General features: G+C 40.2%; 4 protein-coding genes across 4 annotated transcripts; 3 read left to right on the top strand and 1 right to left on the bottom strand.

The window, feature by feature from the left end:
• Positions 1-423: 423 nt before the first annotated feature.
• rsad1 (radical S-adenosyl methionine domain containing 1) lies at positions 424-9,498 on the bottom strand. Its single transcript, XM_034089451.2, has 9 exons — positions 9,178-9,498; positions 8,133-8,266; positions 7,843-8,047; positions 7,132-7,497; positions 5,167-5,230; positions 4,939-5,086; positions 4,635-4,689; positions 4,381-4,484; positions 424-2,272 (listed from the first exon to the last, which is right to left on the bottom strand). Exons 1-9 carry the CDS (start codon positions 9,325-9,327, stop codon positions 2,128-2,130), a joined length of 1,371 nt encoding a protein of 456 aa, XP_033945342.1. The 5' UTR covers positions 9,328-9,498; the 3' UTR covers positions 424-2,127.
• Positions 9,499-10,611: 1,113 nt separating this feature from the next.
• LOC117451274 (GTPase IMAP family member 4) lies at positions 10,612-12,925 on the top strand. Its single transcript, XM_034089492.2, has 2 exons — positions 10,612-10,785; positions 11,502-12,925. The coding sequence occupies exons 1-2, from the start codon at positions 10,767-10,769 to the stop codon at positions 12,527-12,529; spliced, it is 1,047 nt and encodes a 348-aa protein (XP_033945383.1). The 5' UTR covers positions 10,612-10,766; the 3' UTR covers positions 12,530-12,925.
• Positions 12,926-13,523: 598 nt separating this feature from the next.
• On the top strand, positions 13,524-16,651 carry btr02 (bloodthirsty-related gene family, member 2). Its single transcript, XM_034089491.2, has 7 exons — positions 13,524-13,599; positions 14,442-14,714; positions 14,998-15,075; positions 15,163-15,414; positions 15,498-15,645; positions 15,749-15,775; positions 16,087-16,651. The coding sequence occupies exons 2-7, from the start codon at positions 14,445-14,447 to the stop codon at positions 16,629-16,631; spliced, it is 1,320 nt and encodes a 439-aa protein (XP_033945382.1). The 5' UTR covers positions 13,524-13,599; positions 14,442-14,444; the 3' UTR covers positions 16,632-16,651.
• A 1,655-nt stretch (positions 16,652-18,306) lies between these two features.
• On the top strand, positions 18,307-19,205 carry cldnk (claudin k). Its single transcript, XM_034089493.2, has one exon. It carries the CDS (start codon positions 18,307-18,309, stop codon positions 18,952-18,954), a length of 648 nt encoding a protein of 215 aa, XP_033945384.1. The 3' UTR covers positions 18,955-19,205.
• The last annotated feature ends 1,260 nt before the right edge of the window (positions 19,206-20,465 follow it).

The raw sequence follows: 20,465 nt of genomic DNA, 5'->3' as shown, positions 1-20,465 counted from the left end.
AGTTAAAGATATACACGTTGAAATGTTTTAAAGAAATGATGGAGAATAAAATCCAGTGTTAACAAAAAGTTCCACTTGTGAAGGTGCATACACATTAACACTGCAACATTGTTCATTCAAAGTGAACTTTGCAAACTTCTAAACTAGATCTGTACATGTTCATGAATCTCTCTGGCTGTAACACTCATTTAAAAACAAATGTTCTTACCATCTTTCCTGCAAGATGTTTTTTTTAGCGAATTTAATTAAAATGTTGCTGAATGAGTCATACACATTTTCAAATAATAGCAGCTAATTAGATTTTACAACATTAATTTGATTCAGGTGTGTTGAACATATCAGCTGTAGATCTTCACTAATGTGTTCCAACACAAGGAAATGACAGACCAGGGAAACAATGAACTCACAAAGATGAATCTCAAATGGATCCATGAATTAAAACCTTTATTCTCACAATATCCTGTGTACTGGGAGAGGAATAATCATATTTGAATGAAAAGATCTATTAAGAAATGTTTCAGCGGAAGCAATAACTGCATGATAGCACCTCAAGGCCTTATGAAATATATTATCATCAAATGTTCTTATCCAATCAGAGTGATGACGGTACTTAAAGTGCGATAAAGAGACAATATAATATAAAAATATAATCCATACAAACAAATAGGGGATTGTTGTGCTGCCAACTAAACAGCAAAGCAGGGACGTGCACAGGTACGGGCTAATGTTGCCCGGGCAACAGCCCATTTGCCATCTTTGTCTGACCTGCCCCTCTGGAGAGAGCGAGAATTTTTTTTTGTTTTCTATTGTGGCCAAATTAACATGATAAGCCCACAATTAGTATTGTAGCCTCTCGCTGCGGGAAACACACCTTGTCCGCGCTGTCATCTGCCCCCAGTCACATGACTGGGGGCTCGCTCTCTTTTCTTGATCTCCCTCTCACAGGGGTTCACTTCATTGTAGGATTTCTGCCATGTCTCTAGCACTTTAGTTTGCCCATCTCTGTTATTAAGTTATGGAATACTAAATAAATAAGTAATTAGATACCTTACCGTTACTGCGCTCATAAAAAAAGATAAGAATAAGAATAATGCGTATTGAACTGGTTTCATTAATTTGTGAATTTATTTAAGGTAATTAGTTAGAAGCCCTATTTTATCAGTATGTCTGCACAGCAGTTACAATGGTCAAACTACATTGAATTGTGCCCATTTCTTCTTCAACAGTTACTAACATTAGATATTTTAATGAGATATGGACCGCAAAACAAAAAATGTCCCTGGTTTTCATTTTAAAAATCAAATCACCGAATGCAAGTAGTTGCATTAGCTTATTTTGTTATGAGATGATGACTGTTCAAATTAGTTAATGTAATAATCGTTTTGGTCTTATATTTATTTTCGGGAGGAGGCCCTTTGTCCAGTTTAGAGCAATAGCCCCTCCAAATGTCTGTGCACGTCCATGCAGCAAAGTAACACTAAAGAGAAAACACAGTGTAAAATATGGCAAAGGCTTAAATAATGAATTTCAATACACAACATAAAACCTAAATATGTGGGGTTGTTTTAATAAACATCTGCCTGTTATGGGGATTTGTTTTACACGTCCAGTCCGCCAGACCCTCAATAAAGCTTTCTCCGAAGATATTGCCTTTGTTACCTGTAACAGAGGTGATCTCTGGGCCCATAGATCTCGGCCTCCGTTACGGGTAATATAGCACTAAAAACATTGCACAGGAAGCATGGGAATATATGTAATTTATGTAACTAGTTTGTCTGTCTCTGTTTCCTGGTTTCATGTTAAAAGTGTTCCCCTTCCGCCATGTCTGTGGCTGTTGATTGTGTGCACCTGGTGCCCTGTGTTGTCTCCTCCCCCCCCACCTGTGTCAAATTGCTGATTAGTGTGTGTATTTAGGGTCTGTTGCCCTGTCTGTTTTGAGGTTGGTAGTGTGTGTGAGATCCTTGTGGTGGCTGGTGACTGTGTGCACAGGAACAGCAAGATTGAGGCTGTGTCCTGTGCTCAAGTTTAATACATGCCCACACCGGGTTATATTTTTGGACGTTCTGCCTCTGCCTCCTTGCTTGGTCGGGCCGCTCAATTGTCAGCTTCACATTACCAATACTGTCATCATGTGTTAGAGGTCCTATTTGTTTGTCCTTTAGCATGCTCGTCCTCCTGTAGCCTCAGACTGACTCTTCTCTCCAGCTCCACCAGTAGAGCTGGCAGCAGGCTGTCCAGTAAGGCCAGTCCCTCCCAGGAGCAGCGCAGGCCTCTGATAACGGGGAGAGAAAAACAAAGACAGAAATCAAAAAATCAATTATAGGCATGCAACTACTGATAAATCAGGTGTGTGGCAATGATATATTCTCTAATATAACATGTATTATTATTAATAATGTTCTATAATAACGTGCAATTACGTATCTGCCACTGCGGTTTTTTTGCACTACTAAATACTGTTAATATGTACATTAATGATGTGACCGTCTGTTTCCTGTAGATATTTAATTGCTCTTTTTACTGCACTGTCAGTGTACAGTTTTATTATTAAGCTGCTGTGTTTATTGCATTTTTGTAACTCTGGCACAACAATTTCCTTCGGGATAAATAAAGTCTTATCTTATTATTTCCAAAAGAATGCCAAACATTCCCTGGTTCCAGCGTTATCAATTTCCTAACTGAATTTGCAGTAAGTATGTTTTAGAGTGCTGAAAAGTAGAGCTGAAATGACTAGTTGATTAGTTGATCAACAGAATAATTATTACGAACTAAATGCCTATTTTGATAGTGTCAAAGAGGTTGAGTAGTTTGAGAGGTTGATGACGTGGTCCAATCATTTCTATAAATACGAACATTGTGGGATATGTGCAAGTGGTTTCTATATTTAAACATGTACCCATGGTGCCATCGAGTATGTGACAGAGTCTGTAAGTGTGATTGCAATTGAAATCTACGAGTGGTTTGGAAACCTTCCGGAAGAGAAATTATAGTAATGGTATGGAGGATTAACCCTGATGTTTTGTTGATATTAGGTTTCCTTTCTTATTGTTTCTTACTGTAGGTTTAAACATAATACAAGTATGTCTGCATGTTTGAGTATTTTCTTATTTTCTTCTGACCTTAAAGGTCCCCTATTATACTGTTTTTCATCAACATATCTCAGGTCTCGGATATATACAAAACATGGCTCTGAAGTGTTTGGCTCGAAACACCAAATAGATCATGCATTGTAGCATCCCATAATCCCCTCTGTTTCAGCCCTGTTTCAAAAGTGCTGATTCTCTGTCTGTTACTTTAGATGAAAACAAGGAGCCACTCCCCACACCCCTCTGAGAGACATTTGGTTAAAAATAACACAATGGTGCTCTAGGAGGAGATTCAGGTGATAAGGTGGGGGGGGGTTACCTTGGTTGGTTATTGGCTAATGGTTACACAACCCAAAAAACCAGCTCAATTTCAGCAAATTTTTTACAGTGTGTACTGTACATATAAAATGCATCAGTACACTAAGAGAAATAGCAGAGCAAATCTCTATTATGTTTCCCATCATGGGATCTATTTTCTATGATGTAGAGATTGCATCTCCATGGCAATCAGTCTTTCCTTTCTCTACAAGTGCGTTGTCCAACCCACTCTTCAGGCGTAGCAGAGAGAAACTATTATGTGAAGTGTTCTTACAGAGTGGCCTTGGTTTGAACAAGTGCTGGTTAAATGTAGAAAAGCTGCATTTATATAATATGTTCTGGCTTCTGGGTTTACTGCCAAGTACAGCTCAAGTATTCAGTACTTTAAAGTCGGGGAGGAACGTGTTCTTCAGCCGTTTCACTACTAAACCTTCACTCTTAAATGTATTTATAATGCATATATATATATATATATATTATTTACTATAAAGCCAAGGTAAAACTTTATGCCCTTAAAGTGATGTCTCTTGCTATTTTCCAAAACCTTATACAGTAGGATAAAAACATCAGATCTCATCACCAGGGGTATGAGTTCAACTGAAAAAGAATTACTGACTAAATAACTATTTTGATAATCAATCAACTGTAAATGTACATGCGAAATAAAAAACTGCTGTTTTTAGACTTGCAAATAAGCCGATGGTCTGCCTTTTACTTTTCTTTTTTATATCAATTAACTGATTATATTTGGGGTTTTAACTGAAAAAAAACGAGATTTGAAGACATAACATTGGACTTTGATAAATAGGCATTGACATTTTGAACTATTTGTTGATACATTTTAGACAAAACAATTAATCAAGAAAATAAGCAGCAGATAAATTGCCTCACACTCGCCTTACACAAGTCGCTATTGTGTTTCTTGTCAGGGGAAATTGCAAACTTCAAGTATTCAAAAATGATAATGATGAGTCACCTCTCATCAAGAATGAGTTGTCCTCTCTGTAGCAACTCTTGGACGTCGCTGGATGTACCAAACACTTCATGGAGGCCCAGCTGAGGGCTAAACAACTCCCAATGCTGTTGAATATCAGAAAATGATCAATCATACATTGTTCAAGATGTGTTGAACACTGAACATCCCTTTTGTTGACAAAGAATATAACAAAGTAAGTTGGCTTTTTAAAAAAAGTTCTAATAGTGCATTTAATGTAAGTACAAAAGATCCACCTTGTGATCGATGCCCTCCGTCATTCTCATTCCCATCACCAACACCTCCTCCAATCTGCCAGAGAGAAATCTTTGTGAACAGATTCTCATAGTCGCTTTGACAGTTATTAGGACGGAGTGAGTAAACAATTGGATAATAGAGTTTCACGAGGACAGAATATCTGAAAGAGCAAGAACATGTAAAATAACACCATGCTTCTCACACTGGGGTTGTTACATTTCACATGGAAATGACAGCCCCACTTTCATTTACTAACCAATTACACTCGTCACCAAACACAACACTATAGGTCGTGAAGCTTACAGTTCAAGATGGCTGAGTTGAATCCTCCTCCGTGTCGCATGTCCCTTCTGCTGGACCTCACGCATCCAGATGTCAGGCTCCAGAGTCTGGGTCCGGGCCTCGCGGAGGACCCCCCCCTCCCCCACAGCGACAAACCGTCCGTGAGCTCCTGCCAAAGATAACAATTTGAACTTTTCAACCAGTACAATATTCTTTATTGCACTGCCTTTATTGTAGGTAGTAGCTCACCTGGGCCGACCCCGATGTACTGCGTTCCCTTCCAGTAGCTCCTGTTGTGATGACTCACTGCGTTCTACGTAACAAGTGAAGTGTTATTGTGTTGGATCTGGCCCTTCCTACATCCAGGACATGGTTAAACTGTACACCCCAGCGCGTGCTCTACGCTTTGCATCAGCCAAACGACTCGCTGCACCCTCGCTGCGAGGGGGACCCAAGTTCCCATCAGCAAAAACACGTGGGTTTGCTATCCTGGCTCCAAAATGGTGGAATGAACTCCCCATTGACATCAGGACGGCAGAAAGCTTACACATCTTCCGGCGCAGACTGAAAACTCATCTCTTTCGACTCCACCTCGAGCGATAGAATTACTAACAAAGAACTGCTAACAGAGCACTTATATACTAATAAAGGACTGGCTTATCTATAGCCAGTTGAGTAGCACTTGAAATGCTTGGCTCTATGAAACCTGATGTACTTTATGATTCTGTTTTCTTCAAGGTTGTGTCTTCCTCCAGGCTGGACTACTGTAACGCACTTCTCATTGGGATTCCTAGCAAGAACATCCAGAAGCTGCAATACATCCAAAACACAGCTGCTAGGATCCTGATGAGAGTGCGGAAGTACGAACACATCACACCCATCCTCAAATCACTGCACTGGCTCCCGGTCTCACTCAGGATTGACTACAAAATCACCCTCTTCACTCATCAGTGCATATATGGAAATGCTCCTTCCTACATCAAGGAATTGCTCACCCCACAAACCTCCACGACGAACCTACGTTCAGTAAAGGCAAACCTCCTCATCCCACCAAGGACAAAACTGAAGACCATGGGAGACCGAGCCTTCTGCTCCGCTGCCCCGAGATTGTGGAATGCCCTCCCAAGCCAGTTGAGGACACCACAGACTGTGGAGGCTTTCAAAAAAGGCCTAAAAACGCATCTTTTTAGAATAGCCTTTAACTAGATTTTTAAATCCCCCACATTATGCCATGCGGGCATGAATGTCACAGCTTTTATTATGTTGTTTTAATTGTTTTTTTATTGTTGTTTTGTTTCACCCTTTTTAATTTTTAATTTTGTAGCACTTTGAGTTTTGTTTACGCAAATGAAAAGTGCGCTTATAAATAAAATATATTATTATTATTATTATTATTCCTGGTCGAATGTACTTATTGTAAGTCGCTTTGGATAAAAGCGTCAGCTAAATGCAATGTAATGTAATGTTATTGTGACTGTTTCTCTCAGACACGAGGCAATATGGCGCAAAACAGAACAGACATCTGCCCTGTTGATGGAGTGATGCTTGAGACATTTCATTAGGAACAAACAGAAACTGGACTATTAGTCAGGCGGATCTCTCCGAATTATAATCATTTGTTCTGAAGCAATGTCTTTTTTAACTCTCGCTTTACAACCTGAAGAACACTGAGTTCTTCAGTCTTCTTAAAATCCATATTTCTTTAATATTCTGTATTCTTTTCTTAATGTTTTGTATTTAAAAAGGTATTTTAAAGGTAAACTATTTTTATTTATTTTTTAAATGTACATTTGAATTACACATGGCTGATTTGTCAGAAATCTAAAAGAAAAATATTGACAGTTCAGAAAACACACATTTTAAATTATATATAATCATGTGCTACTACATAGAGGAATCTCCAACAATTAAAATAAATAAAATGTATCCAACCTTTTAAAATTGTTTTGGTTTTAGCTAAATAAATCAGCACAGAACCATATCACCTTAGGTACATTTAAATAAGTAATCATACTGTAGGAGCAAATTGTTTTGTCATAGTGCTGTCTTTACAAGGACCATTGCTGTCATTTGTTTACTCTTGGAGTCGATTTCATTCACTGTATCTAATTGTGTTTTTAACATTGCAAACTTTCCTGTTATGTTGATAAAAGTTGTAATGTTTCCTAAGGAGCGGAGGACAATGAGAGTGTTGTCTTTCTGCTGAGGACTTACTTGTCTGGCAAAGTTAGACACCTCGTACTGCAGGAGGCCGTGCTGGTGGAGGGTCTTCCTGGCACACAGGTACATCTCTGCTGTCTCCTCTTCAGTGGGCAGGGTCACCTCTCCTTCCAGCACCTGTTTGAACAGCTGTGTGCCTCGCTCCAATGTTAGCTGGTACAGAGACACGTGGTCGTCGCACACCCTTAACAGCTCAGACAACTCATTCTCCCAGGATTCAACGCTCTGTTTGGGACGTCCAAACATGACGTCCACCGACACCCTCCCGGGGCACAGCCTCCTGGCCTCTGCCACAGTTAGCAAAGCCTGCTGAGGGCTGTGGTCTCTTCCCAGGACTTTCAAATCTTCATCCTGCAAAGACTTGACCATGTACAACAGGTTAATTACAGTAAACTGAAAGTGAAACGCAAAAAAGCGGTGTAGAATATTGTTATGAAACTGTCAACTAAATAAAAAAATGCTAACTTCAGGCAAAATTCAGCTGAAACTATTTTGCCTGCTTAAAAAACGGTGACAAATAAAATAAGATAACACAAGCTAAATGTATTTCAGTTTTTGATGATTAACTAACAAAGAAAAGGGCACATTTTCTGTAAATGTACTTCAGAGATATTATAGCTGGACCTAAGGAAAAACAAAATAAATAAATATATAAAAGCTAAAATAATCTAATCTTCTGTGAAAAGCATTTTATAGAGTATTCACCTGGACCCCGATGGAGAAACGGTTCACCCCTGCATGGAAGAAGTCCTCTAACTTTGACCTTCCCACAGGAGTAGGGTTGACCTCCAGTGTGACCTCAGCTGTATCTGAGAGGTTCGCCTGCCTGGAAACGGTTTCAAGGACTGCAGCAATGGTAGAAGGATGAGCCAGGCTTGGAGTCCCACCACCAAAAAACACTGATGTGATGCTGCAGGGAGACATTTAAATGTTAAGGGGGGTGGAGTCACATGTTCAAAGCTGATTTCAAACTGGAATTTAACAAGTCACCATACCAGGATACCTGACTGAGCTGCAGCAACGTCTCAGTCTCCCTCTGAAGGCACTCGGTCATCATGTGATCATTGTTCTCTCTGGGTATGTATTTGTTAAAGTTGCAGTAGGAACACCTTCTGAGACAGTAAGGCCACTGTGGGAGAGGAGAGGAGAAAGGACACGTTGAAGTTAGTCTTAGGTGGAAAATTCAACAGACATTCACTCTGGATCATCCAGCAGTGTCTTCTTACTTTGTTTCACTGACTGTCAGTCAGAGGAGAGTTAGTTCCCTGATAAGAAACTCTGTAGTTCAAAGTGAGGGCTCGGGTGTGGGCTGACTGTCCTCTGACAGAGGTGGGAGAAGTACTCAGATCTTGCACTTACAAGATTATACTTCTTACTTAAGTAGAAGTAGAAGTGCCAGAGTTTAGGAATACTCTGTTACAAGTACAAGTCCGGCATTGCAAATGTTACTCAAGTAAAAGTATTCATTACACAAATGGACCCATTTCAGAATAATACATAATATATTTAGATTATATTTATTGATGCACACATGTGTTTATCAAAGCTGGTAAAGGTGCAGCTAGTTTGAATGGCTTTGCATACTGCAGGGTAGCTTAATTTTACTCCAGGTGTAACTAAAGTCTTATTTAAGTGTTGAATATAATTCAAATCATTAATCCAAATCTTCAAAGTAACTAAAGGTATTTAATACACGAGTTGTAGTGGGCAGAAGTACAAAGTAGCGTACACATGTAAATACTGAAGTAAAGTACTAGTATCTCAACATTGTACTTAAGTAGTATACTTGAGTCAATTTACTAGTTACTTTACACCACTAACTTTCCCCTGACTGTCGACAGTCAGCAACTGAGGAAGAAGACGCTGATGCATCCAGAGTGAATGTCTCCATTCTAAAACTAACTTCACCAAGAGGGAGTGACACTGACATGTGACAGTTTAGCAAAGGTTCTAGACATAGGTCGGTGAGTATGTGCAGTGGATTGGTGTGCACATTGCTTTGCATAGAAACATAAGGTACACTGATCAAAATCAGCTCACGTGCACGTAGAGAGACGCCTCGTTTGTGAGGCGTGCAGAGTCTGTCCTTTGAAGAACATCCTCAATGACCTCTCCTCTAGTTTCAGAGAAGCTGCGCAGACAGAGGGCTCCTCTCCCCGCGTGCAGCGCGTGTCTCATCATTCTGATCATTCTATCAGGGTTTGTCTATCTGTCAGTCTGGGTGTTTCCTTCACTTCAACACATGCTCCCGCAGAGGTGCAACAGGCTGGCTTCATCATGAAGACACGCTATGTCTCTTAGTTTGCACGACAGCAATGTGGTTAAAGTTACTACGGAGTAGCGTAATGTTTACAAAGTGCTTCCTGGTTTTGCCCGTGACGTTGCTCGAAACCGGAAATACGTACATGTGATTTCCTCTTTGTGTGTTACACAGTGTGACCACACAGTGGCGCTGTTTAATTGTTTTTTACTGGCGTGAGAGTCACTTGTTCACAAACACACACCACTGTGTGTTACTATGGGCGGTTTGCACTTATATAAAATGTTAAATGCTAAATCTAAATCTGATAAATTGGTAAAAGTGTAATTGCGTGGTGAGTATTGAGTTTATGTAAATCGAAAATGTTCTGCATTTTCTTTCCTCTATGATGGTTAATAACTTCTCATGCACACTTTACTCATGTTAAATGCTTGAAATTGAAAAGCACATTAATTACATTTTCAAAAAAACAAGACTGAATTTATGAATCTATATGAAAATATTTATTTTAAAACATAAAATAACAAGTAAAGTAAAGCTGATTAAAAAAACACAATACTATAACACCCATGGCCACAGAGCTTACCATGTTGTTATCTATTCATGTTGGACATGTTGCATGTGATTAGTTATTTTAAACACATTTTTTTGTATAAGTGACAACACATAAGGACTAGCCTATATTTAGAAAATACATGTGTGCTCTGCAGGATGAACTACTTTAATTAGCTATTGATTTCTCTGAGGCCATGAATAATACACTTTCTGGTTGGCTGGCAGTGAGATACGCTTGCAAATGTCACCTTTAAAATCAGTGTTTATATATTCATAAAATAATGTACTAATCAAGGTTACAGTTAATTAAATGTCGACGTCATTGTGAGGTAAGAGCCATATAGCTTTGCTGAAGGACCGACAACTCCTTAGGCTGTTCTTGTCCTCTTAAAATAATGACCTCTGATCAGTGGTGATTAACACTTGAGGGTTTGTTGTGATGACGATGATTATAAAAAAACACTTCAAAATTAGAAAAACACCTCATCCACCACAAAGAAAATATATAAATCCTGCTGTTATTTCTTCAGTTTTTCCAAAGTACAAAGGTACATAACGCTGTAAATTATTACGAACTTTTAATTATTTAATTAGGGATGTCAATAAATGTTAATGTGGAATGTGCTCACTGCCAGCTTTTGACCCCTGTGGCCATTTTCCACCTAATATTAAATCTGATAGGGAGAGAAAGAGGGGGGTGTGTTTTCATTGAATACATGGCACAGTTATGGTGATGACCTCAGTCCAGTGAGAAGCTGCAAACTCTGTGAGAATCCAATTTGAAAGAGCGAATCTGTGCTGTAAAATCTACAAAATGGATAAGAGGAAGAAAGGTAAGGTCACTGCATTACGATAAACAGGGGGTAAACAAATGACTCTGCTTAACTTTAACTAACAACGCTAAAAAGATGGGTTCATATCAGTATGCATGCGATTTATCAACCTTTACAAGAAGTCTTGGTTTTAAGCCAAGCAGCATGGCAGTGTCAGTTTGTTCTCGGTTTATGACCTAATATTTGTAAAACTAACTTGTGGCGTTACCATCAGTCAGCCATACTTTGTTTTGTGCTTATTAGCAACAGTTAGCATGGTGAGATAATCAGCATGTTCCGTTTGTGTGTATGTCAATAGCATTCAGCTCAAAGCACAGCCTCACATCATGGCTATGGATTGTAGAGAAATCTTAATTAGCTACAAAAAAATGTCTCTGAATAAAATAGGATTGTTAGAAAAGCACAGCCTTAACCAATATAAAATAAAATAAAATAAAAAGCAACCAAACAAAAAAAAGCTATTAACATAGAGGAACAGCAATAACTGGCAGTTTTAATATATGGCACACAACCTAGTATGAGTTACTCTTTGAGTGTTAGAGATATGATTCATTTTCACTTGATGTTTACAATATGTCAGCCTCTCGTGCGACCTATTGCATATGAGATTTATGCACTAAACATGTTCAATAACACTGATACGTGTAAACAAATACACATTGCATGTACTGTATGTGTTCTTACTTCGATCTCACTTTCAACTGATCTCTTCGCAGGATCTCCTACAGAATTAAGGCTCATGCTGATCAGTAGCTGTGGACCTTCGCAGTTCCTACTAACAAACTACATACTTGGGAGGGAGGCCTTTACTAAGGATATCACCAGTATTTCTGAATGCACAAAGAATACTGGAGTGCTGTCTGGTAGACGAGTGGCTGTGATCAATGCACCAAACATCTATGACAAGGGTATATGTCAAGTCAAGAGGGAGATGGAGCTGAGGAAGTCTAAGTGCTTATGCTCTCCTGGTCCACATGCCTTTCTTGTCACCTTTGACTTGGAAAAAATCTCCAAAAATGAAATGAAAACCCCCAAAATGATGATGGAGCGGTATGGAAGACACTTTCTAAGGCATTGTATTGTCCTCCTGGCCTACGGAGGAAACCTGGAGCTACCTGCCCTGGAAGACAGGGTGGAGAAGACTGACTGGCTCCTGAGAGATTTGATCGAGCAGTACGGCGGACGCTTTCACATTTTCAGCAAGAACTGGAGGGATCGACGCTCGGACAGAGAGCTGCTGAAGAAGATAGAGAGGATGGTGGCGTCCCTGGGAGGGGCATTCTTCTCCAGCAGAACTTTCCAGAAGGCAGATGAATACGTTAAGAAGGAGGAGAAGAGGCTGAAGAAGCAGAGGGAAGGGGAGATAGAGAAGGCGTGGGTTGAGATGGAAAAGCAATACATAGCGGAGGAGCTGTACCAACAGAAGGACGCCTACATCGCAAATGTAGGCGCAGAGATCAGAGCCATGGCAGAGATGGACAACGGATGGCTCAGAACATCCCTGGCTAGAGGACTTGGGACAGGTTTGGTTGTGGGAGCTGTCATGGGGGCACTGTTCGGGTCCATAGAGGGGCCAGGAGGGATGGTTCTTTATGGGATCATAGGTGGTGCAGTAGGTGGATCGGCCGGAGGAACAGCCCAGGTGGCTGTAGAGCACATGGAGGACAGAGTGGCTCCTCCTGCCAGACTCAACTTCAACTCAATCTTCATCAATCGCTTCTTTGCAAATACTCGTCCCTGTTAGCGTGCAGTAGACCAAGTATGAGTTTTACTAGCTTATGAAATACTTGAGAATTATGATTTTGTTCAACTTTGACCTTCTACCCCACACAATTTAAGAGGTAAAAATCTAAAACATTTTACTCCACTGCATATGTGTTATATATTTAGTTACATTTCCAATTACAATTTCTCATACTTGTAACGTGTACTGTCCAGTAAACAAACAGACAACTATTATCAGTAAGTGTTCCTTAAAGGTGGGGTATGTAATTTATTTCAGAAACACTTTTTGTTATATTCCATGGAATGCTCTTAACATCCCGATAGCAATGAATATATTAAATGCTTTGACAATAAATACATAAACAAATGTCATCTGTGGAAGCTGTGGCGCTGTAAAAAGCACGACCAATTATTTTAGCCGGCCTGTAGCTGATAATACTTAGATATTTACTTTGCAGGATTTTACTTGGAATACATTTGGATACTTTTTTTCAACACTGTAAGCATGCTGTTGACTTATTATGACCTGTTTGTCAGGACTAAAGTGACAATAAAATAGGATCTTCTCTTGTATCTACCTGTACTACATGTACATCTGAACAACTCCCTTTACTGTAGGTTGAAACTGGAACAAGACTTGTTTTATATGCAGCTGAGGGGAATAGTTAATGGATAACAAAAGTGAATCTAATGGCTGATTTAAACTGTACATTTGTATTTTGGATACATTTAGTTTTAATTTTATTTGTGATAGCACACATGAGAGTTTTATTCAGCCTCTAACATTTCCTAGTGTCTAGCCATAGGTTAGTCGAAGAGAAGCTCAGATGCCATTGTCTAAAGCACTGCCTCTTTAATAGACACACACACACACACACACACACACACACACACACACACACACACACACACACACACACACACACACACACACACACACACACACACACACACACACACACACACACACACCCTAATGCACCTGTTGAGTGTAAATCATTTGCAGTCTCTACCTGAAACTTGGAGTAGAAGCAGTGTGGATTGGCCGCTGTGTATCTGGACAAGATCGACTTTGAAAGGTTTTGAAAGGTAAGATCACACTCTGTAAATGTTGTAACATTACATTCAGTTTCATTTTTGGAAGAGCTGCCCTATTTTCTAGGAAATAAGACCAGATCAATCCTTCATGAATGTTTCAGAGGGTGTTTCCTGCTTGAATGTAGGAGTGCAATGTAGTCAGGACTTAACATTTCAGTAATTGCTTTGTGTTGAGTTGTATTGTAGCTCAGGGTGACAAACACATAATTGATCACTACTTGTTGGACCACATATTTCCAGTATATATTTGAGCTGCTTCCGTTCTCTGAAAGCATATCTGTACTTGATCACAAAGAAATACCTCTTGACACAAACATCTGTGACAATAACAATAAGAAGACAAGGGTAGGCTTCACTATGGGGAGCTTTTACACTGAATGAATGTAACTTCAGTGGATTAACAAGAATTTCCTGTCCTTTGTGTATCATTGCATAACACAACAGGAGGGCAATCTTCAAGAACATGGTGTCCCATTTATCTCCGGAAAGTGCATTTCTTTCCTTATGCTTTAAAAGAAATGTAAGCAGTCACTGACAGGTGATAGTTCAAGATGGAATGTAATAATTTGTCCACAAGTGATGTGTTTTCAGTAACAAATACGACATTGTTCAACTATTAGCTTTCTAATGTTATTGCTCTTTTCCATAACAAATTATATTTCCTCATACCATGGGAATCCATTTCAGAGGTACAGTACAACATCGCCCTCAGCTTACTGGTTCTTTATGTTTTATCTTTTTATCCAAACAAAACAACCCCTTAACTGCAAGCTTATCTACCAATACCACAATAACTTCCTCATACTTTGGTAACATGTCATCGATATTTACAGGGTATGGCCTCTACAATTAGCTTCCTGCCCGAAAAGCACTTCTTGTGCTCTCTGTGTAGAGACATCTTCACCAGTCCAGTGACCATACCATGTGGACACAGCTTCTGCTTGTCCTGTCTCTGCCAATACTGGACACGACACCAGTCCAAATACTGCCCGCACTGTAGGAGGCTGTTCTCCGACAGGCCCGACCTCAGTGTCAACCACATTCTGGCTGAGGTCTCGGACAACTACAGGAAGACTCGACCAGAGAAACCACCTGATGAGGAATTGGTACTTTATTGTGTTTTCAAAATTATTAATTAATGATCTGTCGGGTTTTGAATTGTTTTATTTAAAGCTGAAACGTGAGAAAAAACGATGTTTTCTTTAAGAATTCAAGGTAACACATGAGCTAATGGTGGTGAAGTATTCCTTCAATAAATATATCTGTGAATGCTTATATCCCTCTTTCTTTAGCCTCTGAATGGTCTAAGGACATACAGTATGCCTCATAATTGTAAATGTGTGATATTGCTTTATATTGCTTTATTTCTTCTTTTTTTATCTCATACAGGTTATAAATGTTGAGCTAATGATTCAGGAAAGGCTGCAGAAAATAGAAAGGTTAAAATATGCTCTTGAGCTTCAAAAGGTGAGTTAAACAACTTTAGATCTTTAAAATCTATGTTTAAAGCAAATGTATTTAGTGTAATAATGCTTCATGATGATGTCCAATCAGAACTCTTACCTCAGAGAGGTGCGAGAGAGCCAGAAAGTCTTCTCTGCCCTCGTACATGCTATGGAAAAGAATCACAAAGCAGTTGTTGATGCAATCGAGGGAAGGCAAAGGGAGGAGGAAAATAAAGTAGAAACACTGGTGAAAGAGATTGAACAGGAGATTCAGACGCTAAAGAAGGAGACCCCTGAACCTGATCCCCAGGTTCCTGGAAACAGTGAGCAGGGGGATGATGATACAGAACAAGTTACAGTGGTAAGCATCTTCTCCTTCTTCTACCCATATAATCATAATGGTAACTGTGTACCATTAGTTAAAACTTGGTTTATTTCATGCAGACCATTGTTCCCACAATGAGCCCGTCTGAGATGAAGGACTGGTCCAGGGTTACCATAGAAACTGACCCTTGTGTTGGGGTCACCAGACGAGCACTGGCAGACGTAATGGAAAAGATAAAGGTGGACGTCAATAGGCTCTCAAAATCTGGTGAGTAATGCAACTATTACCTTGTCTATTAAGTCATTAAATGAGCATTCTGCTATAATCTGATGGAGTTTCTTATTTTCTTGTTTCTACTCTTCTTTTACAGAACTTAAGAGAATAGAGAAATACGCAGGTAAAGCTTTATTTACACAGAAACAACGTCTACTCACATTGTTGATCACTGACACAAATGTTTGCTTTGACTCCCAACGATAAGCATGTTCAAAACTGCTACTACTACCAAGTTTCACTTTTGAAACGTGCAATTATTTGCTCTTTGCTCATTTGGCCCATCCAAAGCATTAGAATATAAATGATAGCGACTGATAGCAGCCATTTAATCAGCTGATACCAGGTTAGAGTTGAACCAACCCCAGTAGTTTCACAGTGCCAAGGGTGTCATGTTTGACCTATTGTTGACCTTTTGTCCTTTGTTTTTCTTAGTGGATGTCAATCTGAGCGCTAAGACAGCCCACCCCTTCCTCTCTGTCTCAGAGGACAGAAAACAGGTGAGACACACGGACAAGCTTCAGGAGCTTCCAGATAACCCCAAACGGTTCGACCGTGTGGCGAACGTGCTGGCCAAAGAGAGTCTCAGCGGCGGGAGATGCTACTGGGAGGTGGAGGTTGGGGAGAAGATCGAGTGGAACCTGGGTGTTGTCAGACAATCGATAAACAGGAAGGGCAAGTTCACCGTGTGCCCTGCAAATGGTTTCTGGACTTTAAGCCTGAAGGCTGGCGGCCAGTTTATAGCCAACACCTCTCCTGTCACGCCGTTGGCTCTAGAGCAGAGACCCAGAAAGGTGGGCGTGTTTCTGGACTACACAGAAGGCCGTGTGTCCTTCTACTGCGCAGAATCAGGAGTCCACATTTACACCTTCACACATACATTTACCGACAGGCTTCATCCATTCTTCAGTCCTGGTCGCCTGCATGGTGGAAAAAACGATGCTCCCTTAATCATCTCTTCTAGTTTCTGCAGCATCTAAACTTCACACTTCTTATTTTACATTTATAAATCTCCAGTATAATTATTATAATTTGTTGTGATTATCTTTTCAGTTTCAATGAAGTGTGTCAAATATATTAATTTAATAACAGATCCATATGAACAATGAAATACATTTCCCTTGTCAGAACAGTCAACAAGAGGTTGCCTAAGGACGGACTCCCTACACTCGAAAACTTCAATGAAACCCATAAACAGATTGAAAGGGAAAGAGGAGGGTAGAAGAAAAAAGAAGACTCTTATAAATGAACAAGTGAGTCAAAGTCGCGAAAAGAGGAGAAACTGGGTGGCAGAGTTGGATGGATGCAGGGTTACTTGGGACAGAGGTTGACGAAGAGCAGGGAAGGGAGGGCCGAGCCAAACAGCAGGGCATTGTGCTTGTACACCAGGCACTGGGAGACACACTCAAACACATTCACTCATTCACACACTTACATGGTCGTGCACACAAGCGCATGCTTCTGCCCACTGCCGCACAGACTTGCGCTGGCATCTCCGAGGGCAGCCCCATCTCCAGTCCAGTGCTGGGTGTCGAAGCTGATCGACCCTCTTCAGTTAAGCTGACCTCTGAGATAGAGCCTCCCCTGCTCTGCAGCCTTCCTGTGGACCCAACTGAATATCTCAGGGCCGTCATTCACAACTTTTGGCATCCAAACCCTCCACACAAGCAAAGGACCAGCAACAATAACCTGTGAACCAAGAGGAAGCGAGAGTCCGATACACTTCATTGAGGTAATTATATTTTACAATATTCGTACATCTGTGACATTTCAAATATTAATTTCACAAAAAAAACTATTCTTTTGTATCTAATTCCTGATGTTTAGCTATTTTGCAATTTGTATTCTTGGTGTTGGAGCCAGGAGTTTAGCTCCTGCTTGCCACATTTCCTGAAAGGACTTTAAATAGGAAAGTGACTTGTTCAAATGTAATAGAAATCCCATCAGATGGGTATCAATTGGTTGTACATTTATTTCAAAAAGGGTCTATTCAGTAAAGCTTATTCTTTTGGCCTTTTCCCATCAATCCTTGTCATGGAGCAACTCCTGGATTTATTGAGCTGGGAGGGTTTGATTCACTGAATTAGTCAAATGTGGACAACTGAGAGCTGTAATAAAAAGATGACATAGGTTCTCCTGGCCCACTCGACAAAGCCTTCATGAAAGATGCTTGTGTTCAGAATCTCCTCATGTTTTTTCTGAGATAATCCACTCACCAGGCAAGGCGTAGCTCGACACCCACAGCTGTGTCAAAGACAGCTATTCTCTGTGGTCCTCACTGGAATCCACTAAACATGGGCATTGTAACAAACATATTTATGATAAATATATGCTTTACTTAGTTCTTTCATGCTTCACTAATTAAATGCTTGTTGTTGTTAAAAGTTTGAAATAATTTGTACCCGATTTGTTGCACTATATGTTTAAATTGGTTCTACCTTTTTTGTAATTTCTGAATGTCAGGATACCTATCCTTGTCTCACCCAAGCTGAACTTCATCACCGGGAGACTGAGGACTGCAGTGGCGCACAACGTTTCCAGTACTGTAGACTGTCACATTTCGTCGTGGGACTATATTATTAGTCCCTCTGCAACAAACAAAGACTGAAATAAAAACAGAGACAAATCCATCTGATTCAAACAACACCTTTCGCCATGGCAACCACGGGTATGCAATTGCTGGGCCTGATCATGTCCATTGTTGGGTGGGTCGGTGGGTTTATAGTGTGTGTCATGCCCCTGTGGCGGGTCACTGCCTTCATCGGTAACAACATAGTGACGGCACAGATCATTTGGGAAGGTCTTTGGATGAATTGCATTGTTCAGAGCACAGGTCAGTTCCAGTGTAAGGTGTACGACAGCTTGCTGGCTCTGCCCAGTGACATGCAGGCTGCCCGAGGCCTCACTGTGCTCTCCATCCTGATGTGTGGCCTGGGTCTAGCTCTAGGGGTCCTGGGAGTCAAGTGCACCAAGTGCATTGGCGTAAGCAGTAGCAAGGCCCGTATCGCTCGTATCGCTGGCATCATTTTTGCGATCGCAGGTTTCCTCTACCTAGTGCCCGTCTGCTGGACTGCCCACTCCATCATCAGAGATTTCTACGATCCACATGTCGCAGCCCCACACAAGCGTGAGCTGGGCCCTGCCCTTTACATCGGCTGGGGTGCATCAGCCTTGCTTCTCATTGGGGGGTCTCTGATCTATACTGGGTCAAGCCCCCCTGGCCTCCCAGGCTCTCCCACCTTCAGCAGTGGAGAGAGTAGTCCTCGCAGGGCACCCGCCAGCCAAGTCAAAGGTTATGTTTAAGTTTCCAAAGTTTCTGAAAGCCTTCAAGTCCCACAAATACACCCCAAACGATGACCAACCCATATTTCTCTTCTTTTGATCTTGCTCCTTGTAATTATTTTATATTTAATGTTATTCCAGTCTCTCTGAAAAGCCACAGGAGGCTGTTTAGGGAGAATTGAACTTATTTTATTATTTCATATCTGATATCCTTCAATAACCTTGTTCTCTGTCTGTCACTGTAAAATACAATAAACGTTTTTGGTCCTCTACTGAGGGAAATTGTGTTTTTTCACATTTTTACAATACAGAATCTTATTGTGTGAGAGAAGTAGTAAGCTACAGTAGTTTTAAATAAAAATCTTTCTTTTGCTCCTTTGTTTAAACACTACTAGGGGTTCCGCTGAGTGGAGAGGAACAATAGAACAATGGAGATGTGTGTACATTCGCTTGTGGTGCCATATTGTTATGCGTCGTCCTCTATCTCCTATCTTCCATCTCCTTTTCCCTGCCTCGGCTACCCGTACCAGGGACAAAGAAAAACAAATTATCTTTCTTTCACAACATATAAATGGTATACCTTTCATTAACAGCTCTCATAGTACAAGTTATTGCGGTATCCCAGAGAACCTCCTATTCTTTGTCAAAAACACATTATTCAAGAATTTACTGATATTGCTAAAGATTACATCCAATCACCTATCTTGAATATCCAAAAAGTTATGATATTAAGTTAAATACAGATCAACACAGAATGTACAAGTTTGTAACACATGTGTGCGTGCCTATCTGTCAGTGTCTCTCTGTGTGAATGCATTTTATGTGGGATGTTACAAGCCACAGTGGAAAAAGCGTCATCTTTATTCATGAGACATTGTTCAGATCCCTCGGATTCTGTGCTCCTTGCTGTGAAATGATAACATTGAATACACATCTAAAGAGAGTTTCAAAATACATTTTCAGTTAATGTAAACCATTAGATAACCTTATAGTTAGCACACTGCATATTCTGACATGAAATGCTTAATTTTCATACTTTTACAATCTAGCATATCATCATTAACTGCATATAAAATATACCCTAGTATTTCCTTTGTAATTGGTGTAAACAATGAAACGTTTTTTTGTCCGTCTCTAACAGCAGAGGACAGAGCAACACAATGCCACATTATAAAGCACTACCGCACCATGATAACAATGGGCACCAGTGTACCAAGTGCCAGGTAGTGACTCATATATGACCTAAGCAGGCCTATACTAATGTAGAGTAGTGAATACAGTAAGGCGGACTGTGCTATTTTACTGAACAATGTAACGGGAAAATGTTGAGTAAGACAAATGCACTTACATTGTAAATAATCAGTGCAGTGGGTAAAAGAGCTAAAAAAGGTTTGTTACAAGCCACTTATAGTAATAATGTATCATACAAGTGTGCTAATAAATCATTAATGATATAATTCTTAGTGAGGTAAAAACCCCTCGACATCAATACTCCAGCTGATGAAGATATTATGTTCTACATAAAATAAAAT

The sequence above is a fragment of the Pseudochaenichthys georgianus genome, chromosome 8 (genome assembly GCF_902827115.2).
Source record: "Pseudochaenichthys georgianus chromosome 8, fPseGeo1.2, whole genome shotgun sequence".
Taxonomy (NCBI): Eukaryota; Metazoa; Chordata; class Actinopteri; order Perciformes; family Channichthyidae; genus Pseudochaenichthys; species Pseudochaenichthys georgianus.
The sequence above is the reverse complement of the archived record's forward strand: the minus strand, read 5'-3'. Positions and strand labels throughout refer to the sequence as shown.